General features: G+C 40.4%; 1 protein-coding gene across 3 annotated transcripts in view; it reads right to left on the bottom strand.

The window, feature by feature from the left end:
* RHBDD1 (rhomboid domain containing 1) overlaps positions 1-27275 on the bottom strand; it is a 112812-nt gene that overhangs the window by 50357 nt on the left and 35180 nt on the right. For 2 of the 3 annotated variants that reach the window (XM_061205527.1, XM_061205520.1), the window contains exons 4-5: positions 11168-11256; positions 7740-7796 (exon numbers count right to left, since the gene is read on the bottom strand). In XM_061205527.1, coding sequence (XP_061061510.1) covers positions 7740-7796; positions 11168-11256 — 146 coding nt within the window. The remainder of the gene's footprint in view (positions 1-7739; positions 7797-11167; positions 11257-27275) is intronic. The other variant, XM_061205532.1, reaches the window with a different exon arrangement.

Raw genomic sequence — 27275 nt, 5'->3', positions numbered from 1 at the left:
TTCTGGACAATTTTATAAATGGAATCATATAATATGTGGTGTTTTGTGTATGGCTTATTTCATTCAGCATAATGTTTTCATGGTTCATCCATGTTGCAGCACGAATCAGTATTTCATTCTTTTTCATGGCCAAGTAATATTCCACTGTAGAAATATATCACATTTTGTTTATTCACTCATCAACTGATGACATTTGGGTTATTTCTGCCTTTTGACTACTGTGAATAATGCTGCTATAAACATCTGCATACAAGTTGATATTTGGACATATGTTTTCATTTCTCTTGGGTACATACCTAAGAGTGGAATTGCTGGGTCATATGGTAATTCTATATTTAACCATTTGGAACCACCAGAATGTTTTCCAAAGCAGTTACACAATTTTATATTCACACAAACAACATATATGGGTTCTTATTTCTCCACATCTTCACCAACACTTGCTATTATCTGTCTTTTTAATTATAGCCATCCTAATGGGTGTGAAGTGGTATCTCACTGTGGTTTTTGATGACTAATGATGTTGAGCATCTCTTCATGTGCTTATTAACCATTTGTGTATCTGCTTTGGAGAACAGTCTATTCAGAGCCTTTGCTCACTCTTACTGATTATTACAATACTCTTCTATCATCTATTACAAAATCTTCAATGTTGGTACTATTTTATTTAATGTCCTTGAAAGTTACAGACATGAATGATTTAAACAAACATTAAATAAAATTGTTCAGGATTTCAGGGGCTAATCCTTTCTTCTAATGTAGTAAAAATTAGTGGGCATTTACTAAATACCTCCTATAACGCAACTTCCATATTCTCTCTCACATGCTTCCCATGTCAGAATATAAACATTATGATATTTGAATCAGGATAAGGATATAAGTATATTGAATGATTTAGGACTGAAATGGGATCTGGACACAATTTTTAATAAGGACACTCTTCCTCAAATTGGTCTCTATGCAATAGAACAATCAGAAAAACTCAGCTCCCACTACTGTGTTGGGGAACACCCACCAGCAAGGTTCATATCCTGAGATAAAGGAGACTGTGGCACTGCTACAAATCTTGCTTTCTATGCTTCTCACCAAAAAAGCCAAAAAACAAATAAAAAATAACCCCCCCCCAAAAAAACTTTTCTATAAAGGCAAATGGTCAAAACACAATAAATGTATCTACTTCACAAAGAATAAAAGAAAGGGGCAACCATTCCAGAACATAATAGAATATTTATGGATAAGTCGCTGAATACCACGGGATGCTTCAGCAATGCCTGAATAGAGAGACTGCCCAATTCCCTAAGAGTGCCAATTATTTTATTGCAACACAAAAAGCACATTGGGCACTTTCCCATATGGCTCATTACCACTTTCAAATCCCTGTGGAAAGTCATTTTGTTACAGAAGGTCTAAGCAGCATTTCTACCTTTTTACCCTCAAAAATATTCAGCTCATTCAAAATCCAAAATAACCCCAAAGCTCTGAATAGCTATCTACGCAGATACCAGAAATACGACATACGTCTATAGAGTTTCAATTGACAGGTAAATTTGCTACGATTTGAGGCAACATTTTCTTGATAGAGAAAAACATCTTTCTTCGTGTATTTCTTTTAAAATACAACCGAGCAGTGCCTTAACAAAATAAAGCCTACAACTCTAAACATCTGAATATTATAAAATCTAATTTGGTACTTGTCAGACAAAACATGGGGAGAGAGAAAGGGAAAGTTTTAATGCCTTAAGTCAAAAAGACTAGTGTGGTTAAAGGTTCTATATCATCAGTCATAAATCATCAACAGGACGGAAAATCCCGTCAATACCTATTATAATGAGAACAGGTCTCCTAGGACCAAAAATTTTCTACAGCTGTTCCACTGGTCCAATCAGATATTTTTAAATCTTCATAATAAACGTGGCTGGAAAAATCTAACAATCAAACACTTAAGATAAAAAAGTTTAAATTATATCCTGCGATGAATACTAGTTTAATATTTTTTTGTAGTTATATACTTTGGCTCCATAATAAAAGAAATTCTGGTTATCATTATTCTATAAACTATGCCATCTGTTCCTTATACACATAACAGAATTTCACAGCAAAAGAGATCAAGAAACACCACCGAGATTAGAAAAATTGGTAACAGCTTTTTAAACATTCATGAGGTTCTTTGACCTATAAAGACTTTTCCAGCTAAGGATGGCCATATTAAGAATAAATCATTACTTGTAAGAGATACATATGCTCTCATAAAAGTTCCCTAGATGACCATTAGCATGGCCACCGGGCCTTATGTAGCTCTGCCTTTGAAGAAATCCAATCACTTCAGCGGAAGAAATATAAATATGGTAATCTTACAGGGGATAAGAAAGAAAGGTGAAAGGGGCTTTTATTTTTGCCTTTAATTCTCTGGCCTGTGTGTCTGCTGTGCTTATGCCTCTTTCATATGAAGGAGGCTTTTTGCAGGTTTCCCTTTTTCCTTTTTTTTAATAAGTTCAAAAAAGATGAAAGAAAAGTCAATATGGGAAACTTCCCTAATTTGTAAGGTTAAATCAGTAGAATGCCCATCTCATATCCCTGTACAATAGAAAAAGCAGCGGCTAGAAATCAGTGAGTTGCATTTTTAGACCTAGTTCTATAACTAACTACCTGTATGACTTTAGCCAAATTACTTAACATTTCTAAACCTCAATTCCCAGCTGTCACACAAGATATTAGGACTAGGTAATCTATGATAGTTCAAGTCATGCCTGTGCACAAGTATGTTATTATTATTCTTTTCATCCAGAGGAACATTCCTGTTTCTTTTGGAGATTTAAAAAATGAACCAGGAGACAAGCTCCTTTTCCTTTAGCAACTCTGAGGTATTAGGAGCCATGTCCTCTGCCTACTGGAGAGAATAAGGTCAACAGGAAGAGAGAAATCACAATGGGAGACAGAACCAAAATGGTCCTCCTGTACAATTCACCTCTTCCTAGTCACATAGGCCGAGAAACCTCTTCTTATACTTAAGTCAGTGTAAACTGGCCTCCATAACAAACAAGCAAAAGAACTCAATGCTCTTCCAAATGACTACATCAGCTTTGTTGACAACTAATCATCACACCTCCTCTCCTCAGGTGAGTCCACAGATAGAAGCAGGTGAGCCTGCATTGTCCAGCAACCGTTCCTCTCCTACACCAAGACCACGTTTCTAGGATTTTAAGCACCCAGACCATCAGCGGTGAAAGCCTCAGAGTAAAGCCTCTTCTTTGGGCAGCAACAGTATTCATCTCGGTAGTCCCCAAGCCAATCACCTAAGCCTATGATTTTCGTTCCTGAACCCATTAGAATCACCTGGGAAGCTTTAAAAAAAAAAAGTCCAAGTCTCTGTCTCTATCCCTATTCTAACTTAATTGGTGTGGGTTGAATTCAAGGCATGGACATGTTGTAAAAGCTCCTCAGGTGATTCATACAAACAGCCAGGATGGATAATCATGCTCCGAGCCTTTAGAACTAGAGCAAAAACATATCTTCACTATAACTCCCACTGTGTCACTCTACTGAATAAATTGTTCAGTGGCACTCCAGTACATTCTGGATAATCCCAGACAGGCTTTTTCATAAAGGACTGAAGAGCCCTTTCCTTTCATGGCTTTCCTTAACTTCTACTTACTCATCAAGACACAGCACTCCACTTCTTCTGGGTAACCTCCAGTAACTACAACCCTGCTCCTCCCTTCCAGGCTGAACACCGACTGCACTACATTAATATCGCTGAATTGAACTTCTACCTCTGCCAGGAAGGAGTAACTGGGACTGGACTAGCCCTTCTACTTAATCTTAAGTAGAAGACTGGAGAAAATATATGAAACAAATGTTTTTAGACGTTGTACAATTGGCAGTACAAGATTTTGAATCTTGAGAGAAAGGAAATAAAGGAAATGAGCCTGGAGGCACGTTCCAGACTGTGGTGCAGGGAGGGGGAACACAATCAGATACAGCAGGCTCCCTGAGTTGAGCTGGAATTTGCAGGGCAGAGTACAGCAAAGGAGAAAACGACGTGTATAGCAAAACCTCCAGAAATCTTCATGGGGTCGCCTGGAGATGTTGTTGAATATTAAGCCATGGGTGTGTCAGTGAAATTCCATGAGACCAGGCAAAGGATGCCTGAGAGCTATAAACTGAACAATTCCCAGAGCTCAGGCAGGGCTGGGAGACCTTTGCATTCCAACCAGCCAGAGTAGAGAGTCCCTGCTGAACAAAGGGCATTCAGGAGAGATCCCAGAAAAGTAACATCTCTGCCACAGCACAGAATTAACCCTAGAATAAAAGTTACTTTAGACCCACCCTCAAGAATTAAAAAATAAGCCCCAGAAGGATCAAACTAATCATCAGGAAACTTAACTGTGTGCCAGAACAAAGTCCAGTTTTCTTTAAAAGAAAAGAGACTCTAGCACTCAATACCACAAAATACACAATGTCTAGCATCCAATCAAAACTCACAAGATAAAAAAAAAAAATTGTGACCAGGAAAAAAATCAGTCTAATGAAGCAGATGCAAAAAATATATAGATAAGACAGAATTAGCAGTCAAGGACTTTAGGATAGCCATTAAAACTATGCCCATGATTTAAATAAATAAAAACATGAATTTAATGAGAAGAGAAATGGAGGATATAAAAGGGAACTAAATGGAACTTCCAGAGCTAAAAAAGAGAGTATCTGAGAGGAAAAATTCACTAGATGGGATTCGACATTGTGGAAGAAAGATCATAGAGCTTGAACACACAGCCATAGACACTATCCAAACTGAAGCCCACACACACCAAATAACATAAACAGAGCCTCAGAGACTTGTGGGACAACAGGAAGTAGTCTAACATTGGTGTAAGTGAAAATCAGAAGGGAGAGGATATTCTTTAGTTCTTTAGTAAGACAAAAGCTAGAAGAATTGATTACCAAGAGACCTGCACTAGAGGAAATGGTTAAGATAGTTCTTGAGGCAGGAGAAAAATGATACTACCTGGAAATTTGGATCTGCACAGAAGAACCTTCTATTTCTGCAGATCAACTGACATAAGCCCTGGGCCCATCCCTGAGCTATGCATGCAGTGAACAGACACAAGGGAATAAAAGAAGCAAAGACTTGGAAAACTGAACTACCACATAACTTAACTACACAAGTATCAGATCATCTCATGAGTGGTACATGAATGGGATAGGCCCAAATAGTACAGTAAAGGATTTGAAAACTGAACTGACATTGGAACCCACCACCCACAGAAAGAAAAACAGAATTTGTGCTCTAAACCTAACCAGGTTGACTGCTTGGTCAAACAAACAAATATCAACATTCTGCAGAGGATTTTAACAGAATCTAAAATCTCACAATAAAGGTCAAAACGTTCAGATATAAGAGAAAATTACCAGACATACAAAACCAAAACAAAACAGAAGAATGTGACCAATTCTCAGGAGAAAAAGACAATCAGCAGGTGCCAGCCACAAAATAGGACTCAGATGTTAGAATTATTAGACAGATTTTAAAGATATACGATGACTGTGCTCTATGAGATAAAGGTGCACTCCTGAAATGGAGAGACAGAGTTTTCATCAGAGACACAGAAACTAAAAAAAGAACCAAATGGAAATTTTAGAACTAAAATTACATTATTAAAAAAAAAGTCACTGGATAGGTTCGCTAGGTTCAATAGCAGAATGGAGATGACAGAGAAAGGAGTCAGTGAACCTGAAGATAAATCAATAAAAGCTATCCAATATGAAAAACATAGAGGGAAAAAGATCGAAAGAATAAACAAGAGCCTGAGGAGCTTGAGGGACATTATTAAAATGTCTAAAATTCATGTCATTAAAGTCTTGAGAGGAGAAGCAGATTGGTGGAGAAAAAAATACTTATAGAAATTGTATCTGAAACCCTTCCAAATTCAGTGAAAGACAAAATACATGATAAAAAATTAGATACAAAACCCAGTAAAGACCCAGAAGATATAAACAAGACTGTAAACCACCTTAACTTAATTGATATGTGTAGAGTACTACTTTCAACAATGGCAGAACACACATTCTTTTCAAGGGCACATGGTACATTCACCAGGATAGACCATACACTGGGCCAAAAGAAAGTCTCATTAAATTAAAAGGATTAAACTACACTGAGTGTGTTCCCTAACAACAATAGAAATAAATTAGAAATTATTAACAAAATGGTATCCAGAAAATCTGTGGCATATTGAAACAATAAAATACCATTCAGCAGTAAAAAAGAATAACTACTGATACATACAACAACATATATGGATCATAAAAAATGAGGTTGAATAACAAAAGCCAGATACAAAAGAGTACTTAGCAAATGAGTAGATTTATATGAAGTTCAGGCTCAGGCAAATTAATCTATGGTGACAGAAATGAAACCAGAACAGTGCAGGGGGTAGTTACTGGAAGGAGACGTTTTAGTAAAAACTCAACAAATGTCATTATTAGCTATCATCGCCTTATTGTGTACCACCCCACTCCACAGTTCACCATTCTACTTTCTATACCCTAGTTAGTCCTTTTCATTTCTACTGTTTCACCTTTTTAAATGTATGGCACCTACATTCTCACTCCTGGTTAAATACTGAGATAGGGACTATAGCTTTTTCTTTCTCTCCCACAGTGGTTAGTCTGACACGTGCACAACGGACCACTTACAAAGTGCTACTGCGTAAACCAGACTGAGGCTAAGAACCTGTACGGAGAAATAAAGCAAAAGCACCGTATATATATATATATATATATATATATATATATATAAAATTATATAATTCTTTGTACTTATATGATTTACGCCAGGGGTCAAAAAGCTACAACTTATAGTCCAAATACAACCCACTGCCTGTTTTTGTAAATAAGGTCTTATTGGAACACAAATATGCACATTTGCTTATGAATAGTCTATGGTTGCTTTCATGCTACGACACAGGTTGACTAGTTGCGACAGAGACCATATGGTCAACAAAGCTTTTAGAATCTCAAACAGTAGCTATTTGGCCCTTTAGAGGAAAGGTTGCTGACCCCAGATTTAAGCTGCAGCAATTCTCGATGGGCAGGACAATAAAGCCACCCACTGCTTCCAGAGCCTATGGCTTCTTTGACACCTATCTGCTGGTATTGATCCAGGATATTGCAGTGCAGCTTCCCCAGGCTGGAATGTAAGAACTTTAGCCTAAAACAGGTCATATGCTTCAACAGGAAGTCCTTTCTACCTATTTACAAAGATATCTAGAAAAAATACATTCTCCTCTTTAAGTCACATGGTATTAACTATTAGAGGAATGCCTATATTAGCCTCTTAGGGCAAGCATGATTCTTTCTGAATATGTAGGTGGCGTGGACCGTGGAGAACTGTATATCTGAAACTAACTTTTAACACTTAGCCAGCAGAATGGTCTCTTAGGCTGAGAATCAAGGGACCTGGGTCTAGTATGACTCTAACCATGTCTGAGAGACCTCAAACCAATCATACAGTATTTTCACACCAGAGTTCACTCCTTTCCTAGCCTTCCCTAACAACATGCCCACATATGCTCCCCGGGTGACCCCTCCATCTAGCTTCCATGCATGTTACAGGCACAAGTATATAATGTGTGAAGTACTCTCCAAAAGCATAAAGTATTATCTTAAAGTAGCTCTACAGTAGCAAACACTATCATTTAAAAAAATAAGTTTAAATGTATTAAATGAAACAAAGTACTTACCTAAACTATTAAAGTAGTACTGCTGTCCTGGGTAATCAATATTGGAGGGAAAAATGCCTAAATATGAAGGAAACAAACATTTTAATTGCGGGGGTAGGCTTCCCCCGCCACCCCTGCCAGCTTTACTGAGGTGTGACTGACAAATAAAAATTGTACATGTTTAAGTTGGGCAACGTGATTTTTTAAAAGGTGTACAATGTGATGATTTAATATACATATATGTTATGAAATGATTTCCAGAATCAAGTTCATTAACACACCCATCACTTTATATATCTACCATTGTGTGGGTATATACGTGAGAACACGTAAGATCTATCCTCTTAGTAAATTTCAAGTATATAATACAGTATTATTAACAATAGTCACCATGCTGTATATTACAACCCCAGAACTTACTCATCTTACAACTTAAAGTTTGTACCCTTTTACCAACATCTCTGCATTTACCCCACCCGCCAACCCCCGGAAACCACTCTTCTACTCTCTGGTTCTATGAGTTTAACTTTTTTAGATTTCACAAATAAGTGAGATCATACAGTATTTACCTTTCTCTGGCTTATTTCACTTAACATAATGTCCTTCAGGTTCACCCATTTTGTCAAAAATAACAGGATTTCTTTCTTTTTTATGGCTGATAATATTCCATTATATACATATAAATACCACATTTTCTTCATCCATTGGGTTGTTTCACTATCTTGGCTATTGTGAATAATGCTGTAATGAACATGGGGGTGCAGATATCTCTTCGAGATACTGATTTCATTTTCTTTGGATATACACACGGAAGTGGGATTGCTGGATCATATGGTAGTTCTATTTTTTATTTTTTGAGGAACTTCCATGCTGTTTTCCATAGTGGCTGCACCAATTTACATTCCCACCAACATCCTCACCAATACTTGTTATCTCTTGTCGTTTTAATAATAGCCATCTTAACATCTCCTGATTGCCAGCTATACTATAAAGCTATAGTAAACAAAACAGTATGGTAGTAGCATAAAAACAGACACGTCTGAAAGAACACAACAGCCATAAGGCTGTAACTACTAACCTTTCCAACAATTAAGAGATTCTTTGTAACAAAGCTCAAAGCCATTATAAATGATTTCTAAACAATTGTTAAAATAAGCTCTCTTTTGTTTGGGGTTAGCCCTACAGGGAACAGAATGTTGTGGGGACAATGAAACCCTAACTTATGCTCTCTGAAGTTCCTTAAGGTTCCTGACGACAAAAGATGGTCTTTGCCTTTCAAGGGACCAAGCTTGGTCTTTGAGGCCTCTGTACAAGTAGAGATGCTCTGGCTATTGAGAGAAGCTGCCCCACAACAAAGGTGCTAGGTGAGGCACGTTCTTACCCCTCCTAAGGGACTTTCCCGTTTCTTATCCCTAAGAAAGCAGTAGGACAGACGACTCAGTACTGCTGAAGGAAAGGAGAGAGGGAGGAGTAACAGGGGACACCTTCAGTGTGATGCTCCTCTCCCAGGAGTTATCAGACAGCAGCCTTCACGTACCTGATTATTTTCCACAGGGCTCCCATGTCACCTCAATTCTCACATCACTCTAGATCTTTCTCCGGCTTCACCAGAAAAAACGGCAGAGAGATTGCAGGCCATTTGTAAATAGCACTGAATGTTTCAACTTTTAGCATTTAATTTTCTACTGTATTATACTGAAAATAGAATGATATAAAAGTAAGTCTCCTTAGAAAATAGACAAGGTTTTAAGAAGGAAACTAAGAGTTTAAATGTTATAATTCTGGGGGAAAATCCTCTTTAAAACCAAAATACTTGCCTAAATTTCATAATATGTCTGTAGAAAGCTTTACTAACCACTTAATCCTCAGACACACAAAGAAAAAGGAAACAAAACATTAGACTCCCGAGAATCATTTCTTTTCCTTTGTCAGCACTGAGAGCATTTGGGCAACAAAGCTCATTACTAGATTTCCATAATTAAGTTGTATCAAAAATATAATAAAACTGGACATTTTCAATAAAGGAAGCTCCTGCTGCTTCTTCCAAGCACACACACTAGAAACATAGTAATAGGCAAACACAGGAAAATAAAAATCTGCGTAGATGCAACACAATCTGTAAAAATCACCAGAAAGTGAATACAACCAGCTAATAAAGGCAACAGCACAATGCTTGGAAAGCTTTCTAATATCATGAATATCATATGGTTCTCAAGAATACCAGTCACTGGCACAGACTGTGAAAACAAATTATTTATGGCTCAAGAAAAGGTAAAATAGCCTCAGAAGATTTCCCATGAATAAAAGATGAAATACTAGGGACTTCCCTGGTGGCGCAGTGGTTAAGAATCCGCCTGCCAATGCAGGGGACACGGGTTCGAGCCCTGGTCCGGGAAGATCCCACATGTTGCGAAGCAACTAAGCCTGTTCGCCACAACTACTGAGCCTGCACTCTAGAGCCCGCGAGCCACAACTACTGAGCCTCTGTGCCACAACTACTGAAGCCCACGTGCCACAACTACTGAGTCTGCACTCTAGAGTCCACGTGCCGCAACTACTGAGCCCGCAAGCCACAACTACCGAGCCCGCGCGCCTAGAGCCTGTGCTCCAAAACAAGAGAAGCCACCACAATGAGAAGCCCGCGCACCACAATGAAGAGTAGCCCCTGCTCTCTGCAACTAGAGAAAACCCGCGCGCAGCAACGAAGAGCCAACACAGCAAAAAATAAATTAATTAATTTATTTATTTTAAAAAAAAAAAAGATGAAATATTGGAACCCATATGGTCTATAGAACAAGTGTTTGCAAAATATCAATAGTTTCCTTCTAAGTCAAGACCAGTATAGCATTTTCAATTAAGAGATCCAAAACATTCGTAGGTTTCTAAATAAAATAAAGTATTTTCATTGAGCATCAATTAGATGAAAAAAATTTTTTTTAATTAAAAAGCAGGAGCCACACTTCAAGCAATAACAGACTTGGTTTGGCCATGCATGAATATATGTCTCACCCGCCAAGGACCTAGTGGTCATTCTGAATTCTTTAAAATACTGGCCTTGCACTTCAGTACAGATTTGTCTCTCTTTTTTTAACTTTTCCTTGTACTTTGAATTCATGGAATATTACAGAAGAAAGCACATTTTAAACCCGCTTTAAGTCTCCAAATTTCAAGGAAATCATGGTTTTTGGTGAGTAGCAATAATGCTGTGGGTATACGTGTGCACCGCTATTTGTCCCCTAAGAAAGCCTCAGGTTTAAAATTGGGGTTTGCAGCCACTTCCTCGGAGCAGTGTGAGGACCAGCACCAGCTGGTTTACCTCTTGGTTTAGGAAGAGCCTATTAGGGAGCTCCTAAGTTGAACCACGGGGAACTGTTCCCGTTAAATGAAGATTCCCGTTAAAATGAAGATGAACTTCCAACCTGTCAGGCCAGAAGTGTTCTGTTCTGTACCTGAGCACGTTTCCATGATCTTCCTCAGAGGTCCGCAGACGTACATTAGTCCAACAAGGATCCCGGCCAGATGCCCGGCGAAGGAAGTCCTAGGGGAGAAGGAAAGCCTTCGTGAGTGTTTGCTCTTCTGCAGACTAGAGACCGTCTTCTCATCAGCCCAGGGCGCGTCAATTAGTCACAGTCTGCAGGCTCTCTTCCATATCACGTGTTTCATGCTGAGCAGCATTTAACTTAGTCCCAAGAACAACATTTCCTATCTTACCAAAAAAAAAGTACAATGAATAACAACCATGACATGTTTAAAAGGCAATATCCCTCCTTGACCAAGAAAAGTGGGCTGGCTCCTTCAGAATAGCAGAAGCATTTTGTTAAGACAACCCATTACACTTCTTCCAGTTTTTTCTCTGTAGCTCTTATCACAAAACATAAACGAAACGCATTTTCTCTGAATTAAATCTTGAATTAGCTAGCCACTGTGAGGGACGGGAGCTATCTGTGTTCACCGCAGAGCAGACCGCTACGTTTTTACCCACCCCTGACTAGTGAGGTGGAGAGCAAGAGAAACTCGGCAGAAGAGATGTCCACACTGGGCACCCCTAGCCCCGCTACAAATATGCATCTTTCAGTCGCTCAGCCAAGAAAACCCAAAAATGTAAACTTCAAGCTTGAAAGATGAGATAGAGCATTAAATTGGTTGCACTCTTCTTAAAATAGCATCTAAGATTGGCAATCACTTCTAAATATAAATACAAGGCAAGCCTCAGCTAAGTATATGCTGAATGAGTAAAAGAGTAAATGAAAGAAGATCATCCAACGGGGCTCTCTGCCACCCCCCAGCTCTTCCTCTCAATGCAGCCCACACCCTCCCATCAGTTATTCTCCCAGAACAGAGGTGAGGTCATGTATGTCACTGCCATCCTGTGGGGATCACCGTCTTCTCTGTTGACAGAACGCTCTAGCCTGCAGTCAAGGCCTCCCAACACCTGGCCTTGCCCAACTCCTCCTTCCACCCTCACCTCCTGCTAAACCCATCCCCACAGCCCACTGCCAGAGCCCCCCACGTGCTCACTGGTGACCACAAGGCTAAGAGGAACAGCACCCCTCTCGTAAAAAATCACGTCCCGGTTGAAGAGTTGCTCTTTCCTTCTGCTGCCTGGCAACTGAAAGTTACCAAGGAGCCGGACATGAACTCCAAGAGAACAGTGACTTCTGTGGTTTTCACATATGTATTTCATATACCGAGGGCTGTGCCTGGCACAGGACAGACACTCAAATATGTGTTGAATGCATGATTCCAGTGTCCCAGGATGGTTTCACCAAGAGCACCAGGAGGCAAGTTAAAACCGCTGCATCTTGAACCTCAGAGCGCTGGCTGGGCCATGGCAGTGACCGAACCGTGGCGCTGACGTTGTCACCCACGCAAAACCTAGAATCAAATGCAATACACCTTGTGACCACGGCCACAGGGGACAGGGGAAAGAGGCCCTAAATGCCACAAGCAAGGCAGCCACAAGTGACTGTCATTATCTCAGAGCCAGGGAAAGACTTGCTGGTTCTCAGGAAAGGAACAGGCAAGGGAACACTTCAGAGAAAAAGACTAAAGGAAGCTTTCTGTAGACAGGACGGCGCCGCCTCTTGTTCCCAACAGCCAAGTCGATCACACTATTGCCCAAACAAGGTCCTGCGTACATCTACACACACCGAGAGTCACACCATTTGTGCGTGCGTGCACACACACACACACACACACAATTATCCCTTCAGGACAGCTATTATTTTCATCAAATGTATCTACCTCACAGTATGTTTAACCTGATAATAAAAACATGGGATCAGATACTCAGTTTTCCCATTTTCAGGGAAGAATAGTATCAACTGTGCTTTCCTTTAGCTTTTCCAAAAAAAACCAAAATTGTACTTATTTTATTCTATTTTTAGGCTAAATAAACTCTCCAACTAGTTCTAGGAATGGCAAAAAAGTGGTAGTTTGAGGGAAACAAAGAAGAGGCCAGAATCAGTTTTTTAAAAACAGTAACCTCAATTTAACTGAAAAGAATAAAATACATCAATATTTTTGAAACTTATTAAGCCAATCTTTATGGTGACTCATATAGATATAAAATGACAAGGAAGAAAATTTTCAATTTAAAATCCCAACCTATTAAACAATCAACCTTGAATCTCATTTACAAGTTAGAGTCTAATATAGTTAAATGAATTTTTTCTCTCTCTAAATGGGTTTGTAGAAGTCTGAGTTATAATCTAATTGCAAATAACTAGGAAAGGGAGGCTGGCAGACCAGAGACCACACAGCATTATCTGCCAACATTCAGCATTTTCCACAAAAGTCCCAACTCAACACTCTTGCTGTCCTTATCATTTTCTTCAAGCTCTATATTAGTGTGCTTCTTTTAAAATAAAAAACAAGAAGAGATAATGATCTTATTCCGTCAAAACTGAGAACCTCTCAACATTACACACAGAAAGGGGAGGATACCGTCAATGAAAAAAGGAATCATATGCTTGTTTCAAGAGGTATGTTAACTTGCTCCATGCCGTAGGTAAGCATGTGACCAACTACCTCTCTTGGCCCTCTAAGAGATACCCATGTCCTGAGAGAGGAAACAGACCTGCAGACAGGAAATGGAGCTGGGAACTACCTTCTCCTCAGGAGGATGGGGCACCCCAGTCCTAGGATTAGGGTGCTTTATCCCCACCCCTGGGGGGTGCTGTGAAGCCACAAGGAGGCCCTGGGCTTCGGGGGAAGAAGACACATCTGGGTGCTGATCAGTGGCTGGGAACTACCTTCAAATGTAACAGCCTTAGAAACAGACTGTGTTATTATGATCATAATTATACACGCTAAACACGTTTCAACATTTGTGGTGTCTGAGCATGCCTGTGGCTCCACAGAAGCCCTCCTGGAAGGCATGCACTCTCCTCTGTTCTTAGTTACACCTTCAGGCTGACACCCCAAGGGGCAGGCTGGGAAAACCCTGCTCTTAGGAACAGCTTATTCTTGACCTAATCAGGTCTTAGACTGGGACTGAGGATTTGGTGATGACCTGCCTCCCCACATCCTAATTTAAGGTAATTCCTCAGGAACAGAACCACCATATTCAATGCTACATCCATGATCACACCTGGTACAGTAAATGGCCTGACACTAACACTCAGTAAACAACTACTGAATGAGTGGAGAAGTGGAATTAAAATAACACATAAAACGCACATATCTAACATACATTACAACTGTATTCTAAAAACACAAGTCACACCGGTCACCAGTTAATAGCTGTTATTGTATCAAATTTCACTGGGAGAGCTAACGATTGAACACAACACCCCCTCCCCTCCCTCCCCTGTGCACACTTGGACAAGGTATTACACAAAACATCTGCTCAATTAACAGAACAACAGCACTAAGCCTATTATTATAGCTTAAAATTGATCCCTTAGAAGCTTTACTTCTTCTGATAGCTCAATAGTGACTCTCTGTAGAAAATCATAACAGCTATAATCAAACACTGATTGTGATGGTGCGAAGAGGTCACAAGAGCCAGATACACTGCTGCTGTGTGTGGTTACACAGGTCGTACACTGTACACACTACTGTGAGAAGGCAAATCATCTGTCCAGGGTCTCAACAGTTCCACAAAGTAACTGACAGATCCAGTATTCAAATTCATATCATTCTATCTCAACGTCAGAGCAAGTTAAGTACTGATGTAATTTCACCTTAATAGGGGACAATACCATAATCCAGTAGTTCTTAAACTTGTCCAGGTTCTAAACCCCTTTAAATATCTGATAAAAGCCATGAATCCTGTCTGCAGAAAGACTACACATACACAAAATATGTCACTTATAATTTTAAGAAGTTCATAGATGGCTTGCATCCTATCCATGGACCTCTCACTAAAAATCCTTGCCTAAAAACATTTCATCACAAACAGAAGAATTTCGAACATCACCACCAAGTCTAAGCAGTTATATACTCAATTGGAAAAACATTTTGTTTATACTCAAATCCTAACACAGAGGCAGCCATTTACTTAGATTACTTAAGTTTATGAACATGTCCAATTTCTTTATTGGCCCATTGCTCTCTAATGGTGGAACCTACATCTGGGTTCAATTTATTTCTTTCTAAAATCCAACTTTCAGTAATTGTTTCAGTTAAAGTCTGAGACTAAAAAATTCTGCTAGTCTTTGTATGTTCGAGAAGGTCCTTATTTCTGCATCCTTTTTTGTTGATAGGTGTAGTGATCTACTACTGCTGCTATGAAATGCACTGTCCATTGGACAGTCATTCTTCTGCAGGTAATGTCTTTTCTCTCAGCCTTTGAGATTTTCCCTTTGTGTTGGATTTACTATCATTATAGAACAATCATTCCAGGTGTAGATTTGTTTAATTTACCCTCCTTGAGATTTGCTGTGTTTTTTCAATCTGAGGTCTCGTGTCTTTCTGTAATTCCGAAAAATCTTCAGCCATTGTTTTTTGTCCTATGGACCTCTAGATATGCAGCACTTGTGTATTTCCTGACTCAGAGTGGGAGCTCAATACATGTTTATAGAAAAAACTATTAAAAAAAAAAAGAAAAAAAGATGAAAAGCAAATATCAGGGGGCTTCCCTGGTGGCACAGTGGTTAAGAATCTGCCTGCCAATGCAGGGGACACGGGTTCGAGCCCTGGTCTGGGAAGATCCCGCATGCCGCGGAGCAGCTGGGCCCGTGAGCCACAATTACTGGGCCTGCGCGTCTGGAGCCTGTGCTCCGCAACAAGAGAGGCCGCGACAGTGAGGCCCGCGCACCGCGATGAAGAGTGGCCCCCGCTTGCCACAACTAGAGAAAGCCCTTGCACAGAAATGAAGACTCAACACAGCCATAAATAAATAAATAAATAAAATTAAAAAAAAAAACAAACACCAAAAAAGGTTGCCAGTAATCTTTAAAAAAAAAAAAAAAGCAAATATCAAATCAATGTTGCTACATATTACTTATAAGGGACAGTGACGGTGGAAAGATAATTTGGGAGCAAAAGTAAGATTAAGATACTCTTGTGGATTACATGTCAGTTATATCTCAATAAAGCTGAAAAAAAGATATTATTGTGGATTTTAGTTACACAAACTATATGCGGATATTATTAACACCAGCACACAGTGTTCTTTCCTACGATGCCAGCATTGGCCGATCCTCACTCCTTAAACAGGGCTGTTTGTAAGGCTGAGCTACCTTATGTGCTTATGCAAATGTTCCTGCTGTCATGTGCACTGCTGAAGACTCAAAAACTAAAGCTATGACTGAAATCTGGGATAAGCTATACAGGTCCTCTGTTAAATGGCAACTTCTTCCCACAGTTGAAGAGGCTGCCCTCTCAGGCACAGCTCAGAAAGCAGAAAATGAATTACTCTAAGACATAATCTCCCATGTATGCAGAGCAAATGACCTCATTAAGGACGTAACTTGATGGAGACACAGGGTTGGACAAGGTAAGATAGTAAGGCAAGGTAAAAGGCAGTCAGCTAGAAGTGGCCTCTTGTACTGTACATTCCAGAATTTCCTCCTGTAAAAGCAGTTACTGTTACCAGATAGGGACTGAGCTCATCAGAAGCTCTGGGGTTTGGGGATCGTAATAAAAGGTCCCAGATTGGCATTAGAGCAACAAGATGTAGCAAGAATTTTTTCAGGTTTAATGAATGCCACTACAAAAAATCTTGATCGTATTGTTCTTCCCAAGATAAACTATTCTTAAGCCATCTGTTTCTATCCGTGATGCTGTCTTCAACCACACCAGCTTGTGTCTTTGGCAACGGCAATCTGGGAGAGACTTGGTCTGTATGTCCTCTTTGTTTCTCTTACCGTACCTCCCTCATTCCACCTCCGTCCCGCCCCACCCAGCCACCTTTGGCTTCAGAAGTAAAAACTAGTCACCTTCCAATATTACATCCTCCCAGAGGCAATGCAACCTCTACTACTCTTGCTGGTTTAATAAACATGGATCCAACCTCAGACATAGGGCTGGGAGCTGACTGCTGACATTTACTTCAGTCCCAGACAAACATGACCTGGACAAAAACAAGCATTACAAAGGTGGGAGAAGCCTCTTTTACAAAAGAGCTTCCAATATAATAGATGATGCCCAGCAATTCCTTGGCTCTCAAGCCCATGTCTCTCAGCCGGGCAGGAAGAGAATTCCATGAGCTGGTTCAAGGAAGTAGCATTCATTCATTCATCCATCCATCCATCCATTCATCAAATATTTATTGACTGACTACTACATAAATAAGACAAACACAGTCACTGCCTCACAGATCTTACGATTTGCGGGGGTAAGAGACACAGACAGACACACACACAATAACTGCAAATTGTGGGAAGTGTAGGAAAGTGAGTCTACTTTCCCTAGAGTGGTCTGGGATGGCTCCGTAAGTGGCATTTAAAGTGACACCCACAGGATTTGGAGCTGGCAGGTCACAAGGTGAGGATGGGTGCTTCTGGCAGGGAAAAGCACATATGGAAGAGCTGTGAGGCAGGGAAGAACTTGGTGTTTTAAAAACACTGAGATGGTTATGAGGTGGCTGAGTATAGCGAGGCAGTGTAAGGACATGGGGTACAGCATGCGATGAATTTAGAAAAACAGGGAAAAGTCAGGTCCTATAGGCCTTATGTGCCATGCGGAGGAATTTGGGTGGTTTGATAAGCACATTGGGAGGCCACTGGAGAAGCTTAAAACAGGAGAATTCTTAAGAGTGATCTATCCTGTCTGCTGAGAGAGCAGACTCTAGAGAGGCAAGAATGGCCAGTGTAAGCAGATCAGTAAGGAGGCTGATGTAGCTCAGGTGAGAAACGGCGGCGGCTTGGGAGAGGGCGGCAGCAGTAAGAGTGGGGAGCAGTGAATGGCTTGGGGTCTGTTTTGGTGGCAGAGATAAAAGGACTTGTTGACGGATTCAGTGTCGGGGGTGAGGGAAAGGGAGAAAGCTAGGCTTTTGGCTTGTGCAAGGAGATGCACGAGGGAACCACTTACTGAGATGGGGAAGATGGGAGAAAAGGGGGAGGGTGCGGGGAGAGCCCAAGTGCTCGGTTTTGCTGTGTTTACTCCGAGATGCCTGCAGGACAATTAAATGGTAATATCTAGGGGAGTGTTCAGCAGGTAGCTGGATACCAAGTTGGAAACTGAGAGGAAGAATGATTCAAAATATTGCTCACATATTTCATTTTATTTGACTCCTAGACCGTTTGTATACAATAGGACCATGATATTGTATCTTTAAGTATATGACATATAATGCATTATACACACGCAATTATATGTATAGTATCTAAAAACAAGATTTAAAGGAAATACATAAAAACAGCAACAGATAATATGGGGAAAATACATCCCCCTTTTTTTGTTCCAAATTTCTTATAATAGTGTTTTAGTGATTTCATTTTTTTTTTTTTTTTTTAAATATAAAGGCAACAGTAACTGAGCAAGTCTCCCATTTGAAAAACAATATTTCTCTCATTGTTGTGGCGGATAAATCTAAACATTTTCGTTGCTGTTGGGGTAAATCGTCAAGAAAGCTCTCCCCTATGTGGCACGTGCTAGTGCTTTTAAACCCAACTCCAGATGGATATCATGATCACTAGCTTTGTGGTATTAATAAGTTTCTTTAGAAACTGTGTTGTTATTCCAATCTCCTTCAAAGCAAAATGAGAAGTTGTGCCCAATTAAATGAAAGAAACAAGTAAGTGAAATTACATGCAAAATAAAGGAATAACCCAGTACACTTAATTGGAGGACAGACGTTAAAGAGTCAGTGTAATTCCATACGTGAGGCCGGTGTTCTTTTCCTCACCAAGCTCTTCCCATAACTAGACACCTCCTAGAGTCCCCTTTCCTGTATCTTCCATATCACTGCTGAGTAGATTCCAATTGCCCAAAATCTCCCCATCTGCTCTGCACCGCCCCCCCCCCCAGTCCTGCCCCACCACAAGCTTGAGCCATTTGCAAAAGCCATGCTTCCACTCTTCGCAACTTTGTATGCACTATTCCCTTTGCCCAGCTAAGCCCTAGCAAAACAGCCTTCCTGGTCCGCCTTCCCTCAGGACAAGGCAGGGGCTGCTTCTGGGCTCCTGCAGTATAGTCTGAGTTCCTCTAGCATTTAAGGACCTTCCCTGTCTGCTGATTTTTCTGCCGTTGCCCTGCTGCTTAAGCTACTGGCTACCAATCCTATCACACCCAATGCCCCGTTAAACCCAAATATTCTTTAATGCTTTCTATTTTCTTGTAATGGAATTTATAAATAACTTACCTACACACATACTTTTAAAAACACAGACACAACAAACACGTGCAATCTCAACTCAATACAATGCCCCAGTTGTAAAGCTTAAGAAAGAAAATTTTAATTCACATAGTAAAATACTATGAATTATAAACGTTGAGGCAGAACACCACCAGAAGACATATAAAGTTGTCCTTTGCTTGCCCCTATGTACGGAATCTGCACGAAGGTGCGGTTAAGAAATGCAGGGAGGTACAGATGGGCTTTCTGTGACTCAAACACCACAGGCAGGGTTCCACTGGTCATGTGATCTTACGTGAGGGTAACTAACTTTTGACTCTAAATAAAGCAAAGTATAATACAATTTTCCCTTCAGTTACATTTACAATTCAATTTACAATTTTCCTGGAAAAGTCACTGTATATTAAATCTATGCCAAAGAAAAAAAATCTTTGTGTTTATATGAAAAACACAATCAGGTTTTAAGCTCGGATAATCATGAACAGGTTTTTTACCTACAGAAAAGTCCTTTCAACAGACTGGGGTGTGCGGTGTGCAGGACACTGTTGTTGAAGGGGACGGTCCTGCGTGCTGCAGGGCAGCTAGAACCTCTGGTTCTCACACACCAAGTGCCAGTAGCACCTCCACTAATCATCATGACACCTACAAACAGCCCTGTAAATGTCCAAGATCCTTCCTGGGGACCATGTGACCTATCCCAGTGGAAAACCACTAGCTTAGCACACAGCAAATGCTTATTAAATGTTTGTGGAATTGATGACCTTCAATCATTAGGCCCCAAATATATTTCTTTTCGAAGTAAGTCTCATGTGACCACATCATGCACAAATTCCAAGGATTCCAAGTAAATTTACAACATATTGAACTGATACGCAAGAAAACTTCCCACCACAACTGACACGCACGTGGGGAGCGAGACTGTTTGGAAGAGGCCGTGATCACTTCCACACTGCGCTGTGGCAGAATAAATGCAGCTTGGCACATGAAACCACTCTGCCATCTGCTATTACTACAGACGAAAATATTTCTGGATACCACATGAATGATTATGTGCACATCACCTCCAGAAAGTAAATGTAAAATGAAAGAGAAGTTGGATTGTTTATAGCCTGATTTTAACATATTCTACTGTTACGACACAAATCGGCCTTTTGGAGGTATTTTCAGAAGCCGTGTCATAACTGGAAATCCTATGGCCCTATGGTAGCTGGGCTCTTTGAGGTTGCAGGAAGAGACTGGCTTAGGTGACCCCGATTAATGCGAGTTCATCATGCGGTACACAAGGAAGAGAGGATGGCAAGGAACAGTCTCGACTGTGAACCGTGGCAGTAACTACTACACGGTGCTTGTACACACCAGAACACAAATGGACGGGATGCCCTTGCCAGGCGGCGATCTTAATCCACTGGCTCTCAGTCCTGGCTACACAACAGAATCTCTTAAAGAGATGCTCAAAGTTACAGCTCCTTGGACTCCACTCCCAGAAGTTCTGCAGAATTGCTCTCGAGTGGGACCCTGACACTGTTGTGTTGGTTGGGTTACTTTTTGATTATGCTGTTTTTAATTCCCCAGGTGATTTTAATGTGTTGAGGTTGAGGACCATTGATCTTAAGCCACAATTCAAATTCTAATGAGATTTCGGCTGGCATAGTAGGCCAATAAGAAAAACATTTTGAGTATTGGCAAGACTCTTCACCCTACAAAGTACCCCACAGAAGTGACATCTGTTTCCCTCCTTGGGAAGTTGGTCTTAATATATTCTGAAATGCTGCAAGACAAGTAGGTATAGCTTTGAAAATGCATGCAAGGAAACATATGAACTTACTTCAGAAGATTTACAAGTTCTTTGTTCTTATAAAAACATGATAATTTAGCTAATGTACCCACATATTCAAGACAGTCATATACACACAGTCAAAGATGAAGACAGTAAAGAGCTAAGGTAACCCCTCAATCCCTAAATCCAACAGAAAGACTGGGAAACAAAACTGGATCATAAAGCTAGCCTACAATCTCAGAAAAGGTAAATACTACTTGTGGTTAAATCTGGTCTGAATCAAAATTCTAACTATGAATGCCCCACCTATTATATGACTCAAGAGACCTGGGCATGCCATGCATATCACATACTGCTCCTGTAGCAGCTTTATTGGTATGCCTGTAAGGCACAGTTAATGTTGAACAAGAGCACAGAACCACCAGCTGCAAAGTTCTGAAAACCGCCCATACCAGAGTAGAATTTGTTTATGCAAGACAACATGCTAGGCTGAACATCTATAGACAAAGTAACCCCAGTGAAGCCACGAGACCCATATGGGCTCACCTGAGGAACACTGTCACAGTTAAAGATACATAGTTCCACCTCTGACGGAGGCCCAAGCAGGGCAGGTTCCCTCATCTCCTTTCCTGTCAGCTAGAGCACAACCGTGGGACTGATACTTGGCCAATGAGATACACCTCATTCCTAATCTTGAGAATATGGTGACGAGAGTCCAAGGAAGCAGTGGCAATGGCACAAGTGTCCATCCAGTTCTCACAGGTTTTTTTCCAGCCCAAAACTTCAGAATTCTCAACAATTCTAGAAGTTGCTTGGTATCCTTCTAATAAGTCCTTTTGTGGTTCAATATGCGAGTTAATTTCTGTTTTCAATCAAGAATCCTGACTGGTAAGGAACAGGTACATATATGGATGCCGAGGAGATATGTGGCTCTATCTTCTCCAGAATTGCTAGCCTTACGTTGATGTAAGACAGGAGCTGTTGGTCAACTCTGTCACCATGTGGAGAGAGCTTTCCTGAGAATGAAGCTGTGGTGTACAAATTCTAAGATGGGCCTGGTGATCCCTGATTCCTGGTATTCTCGCCCTTCATAAATCCTTTCTCCCTGAGCATGGATGGGACTACAACTTGCTTCTAACCAACAGAACAGAGCATGCCACTTCCATGATTATGTTACATAAGACTGTAATTTCTGCCTTGCTAGCAGACTCTTCCTTGCTGGCTTTGATGAAGGAAGCTGCCCTATGGAGAGATTCAAGTGTCAAGGAACTCAGACTCTGGCTGACAGCAGACAGCAAGGCTCTCAGTCCAACAACCCACAAGGAACTGAGTTCTTTCAAAATCTGCATAAGCTTGGAAGCAGATCCTTCCTCAGTCAAGCCTTCAGATGAGACCTCAGTGCTGACTGACACCTCTGTTGCAGTCTCGTGAGAAAACCTGGAGCAAAAGACCCAGATAAGCCATGCCCAGCCTCCTGACCCACACACACCATGAGATAATAAATGTGTGTTTTAAGCCACTACGTTTACTATAACTTGTTACATGGCAATAGATAACTAATACAGAAGCCAACACAGGAAAAAACAAATAACAGAGCCAGAAGATAGAGATAGAATCCTGACGACATTGCTTGAGCTGAATGAATCCCAGCACATCTGATGTCTCTGAAACCCTGAAATGCACCATTGGAAATTTTAATTACGTAAGCCAATAGAGGTCCTTTTCTTTGATCAAGTTAGTTTGAGCTGGGTTTCTTTAAACTGTAACTAAAAGAACCTCGATTAAGGTGTCCAAAGATGACAGAGGCAATGTAGAACCAACAGATCTCAGAGTCTCAAAGAGAATTCTGCTCTACACTATTTCAGTTCCCGTGCTGGCCAAGACTCCAGGTGGAATGGAGGGCTTGAATATTCTAATAAAACTGTCAGAAAGGATGTTACCACACTAAAGAAATATTAACCCAGATGTTCAAGTCACTATGAATTTCCAGAACCTACACCCTTGAACTAGATACAGCTCCACTGGTCATTTGTGGGAGAAATAAAAATAATATCACAAGAATTAAAGGAGAAAATACACATAAAAGTGTCCCATATAATGCCTAATACATTGTAGGTATTAAACAAAATCGTGAGTCAAAATCACCCACCTCACTTTTTTAAACTGAAAAACACTATTTGTAATTACTCATTTACTATCTCTACTCAAGAGCTCTTTGAAATCCATAGATACTTTTATCCAGTAAGGTGTTATTCTCAGGGACTCTGATGTGCTCAGACTTGTGTGAGCTTCATCAACCCTTCTTCTCGTACCCACAGAAGACAGCTCAGGGGCACTGAAGTGGTGGCAGCTCTTCCAAGGAGCCAGACACTGATTTCAGGACCTTCCTGTGTTGTATTTTTAGTCCTCCCAACAAACCCACGAGACGGGTACTGTTACTGGCCCCAATTAACTGATGAGGAACAGTAGAAGTGGTACTCAATAAGTGTGTGTTGAAAGGAGAATTGAGTAATGGATCCATCCCCAGTACCCCCTCACTGATGGATACACCTTCTGCCTGCCTTTGCTCAGTTTCTGTGCGTCTAGGAGAGCATAAGTAGGATGTATAATCTGCAATGAGGAACATGAGAACAAGACTCCACATATACAACCAGGAGCCATATAATTGTTCATGTAACACAAGTCTAACAATATAATGGATCATGTTTTACCCACAAAACACTTCCAAAAAATGAATTAATCTACTCTGATTTCTAATTTGCACCTCTCAACAAACTTTTTCAGGAAACAATGTGTGCCTTTTTCAAATCTACTGAAAGATTTGTTTCACCAGGTGGTTTTAATCTTCTTTACTATTTTCTAAGAACTTCTGCCGCCTGTTCCCCATCCAATCTTTTTTTTTTTTATCGTCGATTCTGCGCTGAACCTTAAGAAAACTCAACGGAAACTGGCATGCAAAAATCTATGAAACCCAGATCAAAAGGGGACCTCAAGCCATCATTAAAAACGAAGACCTCTGAGGAGGATCTTAGAATAACATGGACCACAGGAAGAACACCTCTCTCATTAGTTGGGCAGCCCACCTCTACCTGACAGGGAACAACAGCTCTCATGAGTCTTCTCAGACCGAATACAGCAGTGCCCCCTGCTCCATGATTTTGCATTCCAAGGTCTCAGGTACCCAAGGTCAACCGTGGTCCAAAATTGTTAAATGGAAAATTCCAGAAATAAACAATTCATAAGTTTTAAATTGTGTGCTGTTCTGAGTAGCATGATGAAACCTGTCACTGTCCTGCTCTGTCATGCCCGGGGTGTGAATCAGCCCTTTGTCCAGCATATATGCCTGTTAGACACTGAGTAGCCATCTGGGTTCAGATCGACTGTCACGGTATCACAGGGCTTGTGTTCAAGTCACCCTTATTTTACTTAATAATGGCCCCAAAGCGCAAGGGTAGTGATGCTGGCAATTTGGATCTGCCAAAGGGAAGCCATTAAGTGCTTCCTTTAAGTGAAAAGGTGACAGTTCTCAACTTAATAAAGAGGAAAAACTGTACGATGAGGTTGCTAAAATCTACGATAAGGATGAATCCTCTATCCATGAAATTGTGAAGAAGGAAAAAGAAATTTGTGCTAGTACTGCTGTCACACCTCAAACTGCAAAAGTTCGGCTATCATAACGTATGATAAGCGCTTAGTTAAGATGAAAAAGGTAATAAATTTGTACAATAAGATATTTTGAGAGAGAGACTACATTCACATAACTTTTATTACAGTATATTGTTATAATTGTTCTATCTTATTATTGTCGTTGTTCATTTTTTCTGTACCTAATTTATAAATTAAGCTTTATCATAGGTATGTATGTAGAGGAAAAACATACATATAGGGTTCAGCACTGTCCATGATTTCAGGCATCCACTGGGGGTCTTGGAACGTATCCTCGGAGGAGAAGGGGGGCCTACGGTACTCAGAATGAGTCAGTCCTGTATCATTTGAAACATTGTTACAAACAATGTGCGTTAAATAGTCTATAATCAGTATGCTCAAGACGCTGATAGCAATCATATGTGGTGTACTCAGAGAGACACGGGAGTGGAATGTATGAATTTTAAATGAACTTTTACTCTTTCTTAGGGCAGATCTTTAAAATTACTGCTACAATGCAAAAAGCTTAAAGACAGGTGTTTTCACCCTTCCTGTGTCTAGCTATAACCCTCCAATCACTGTGGTTGTGACTTGAGCCATTTCTCAATCCCTGCAAACACACCTTAAATCTTTTGCCATGAAAGCCATTTAATGCCTAACTCTGAGATTCTCAGATTAGAGATCTGATAACTCCAGAACATGACTAAGACCGCTGTTATTAGTGTAAAATACCTGGGGAAAACAAAACCAAATACGAACCATAATAATGACCATGATGAAGGAAAAAATTCTTCCGCTTTCAGAAAAACCACAATTCTTTATTGGCAGGAGGAAGAACTGTACAGAGGACCACACATGCCACTTAGCTTTTCCCCATAAACAAGTTTTCCTGGATAAGATCAGGAGAAATACGAGAGGAGCAATGAGTCAATGAGAAATGTGGCGAAGACTCAAAATAACCTATGATCCTTACTTTTTCACTCCCAATTAGACTCCTGAATTGAGGAGACTTAATATTCCACAAGGTCACTTGGCCACCACCTATCCGGGTAGGCCACCTCTTAGGAATCTCACACTTATTCAAAGTGAGCTGTCTTCCACGTGGACTCTCCCCTCATCCCTCACTCAGCAGCACACAAGAGGGAAGAAAAGGGGAGGAGGCTGCCATAAGTCAGTCATCAGGTTAGATAAACCAGACACGGCTCCTATTAGAAACCTACCATAAGTACACATGTGGTACCTGTGTTGAAATGACTTTAAGGCAATTCTCTAATGGGAAAATGCAAAAAAACAAACAAAAAAAGAAACATTAGTAACAGAAAATTTCCATCAACACCATACTGGTTATTAGTAAAAAGATGTATCGGATAGTGTTCATTTCTAATTCATACACTCTACTTGTATATTCAGTACAAAAGAGCATTCCAAGTTTATAAGGCCATTTTTCTGCCGCCTGCATGGTACTGAATTATTTAAAACTCATTTGAAAAACACACACACCTGACAGTTTTTAAAATATCGTTTGACAACACCGTTTTCAACATCTATAAAAATATGTGCTAGAAAAGCAGATTCTGTACACTCTGTCTTTCATTAGCAAGTTCTGAAGTATTTTTACCCACTGGTGCATCACACTTCACAAAATCACTTCAGAGGAATAGGAAGTAATGTGAGCCTTTGTTCAGAGTTCAAGTTACTTGGTTTATATCATACAATGAATTTATATCACCCTCAAAGTAAAATTAACTGCTTCATCAAAATCTGCACAATGTCAGTTACACTGGGACATCTTCCCTCAAAAGTTACAGGATCTAAGCCCTCACAAACTGACTCAGTAAGATCTCATCAAATAAATTCTACAACTTTGGATGTAATACTGATGTTGGAATACACCTTACAAACTCAAAGACCTTTTAAAGATTATATATCAATATTGTTTGGACCATAAAGTCTTTATAATGTTTTCTTTTAAAAAGAATTTTTGGGTTTAACAATATTAGTCCAAAACTTTAATTATAAAAAAAGAGTGATCTCTTAAAACAGAAAAAAAAATTTTTTTAAATAAATTTATTTACTTTTGGCTGCCTTGCGTCTTTGTTGCTGTGCGCGGGGTTTCTCTAGTTGCGGCGAGCGGGGGCTACTCTGCTGCGGGGCACAAACTTCTCATTGCAGTGGCTTCTCTTGTTGCAGAGCACAGGATCTAGGCGCGCGGGCTCAGTAGTTGTGGCTCGTGGGCTCTAGAGCGCAGTCTCAGTAGTTGTGGCGCACAGGCTTAGTTGCTCCGTGGCATGTGGGATCTTCCCGGACCAGGGCTCGAACCCGTGTCCCCTGCATTGGCAGGTGGATTCTTAACCACTGCGCCACCAGGGAAGCCCCAGAAAAAAATTCT

The sequence above is a fragment of the Eubalaena glacialis genome, chromosome 1 (genome assembly GCF_028564815.1).
Source record: "Eubalaena glacialis isolate mEubGla1 chromosome 1, mEubGla1.1.hap2.+ XY, whole genome shotgun sequence".
Classification (NCBI taxonomy): Eukaryota; Metazoa; Chordata; class Mammalia; order Artiodactyla; family Balaenidae; genus Eubalaena; species Eubalaena glacialis.
The sequence above is the reverse complement of the archived record's forward strand: the minus strand, read 5'-3'. Positions and strand labels throughout refer to the sequence as shown.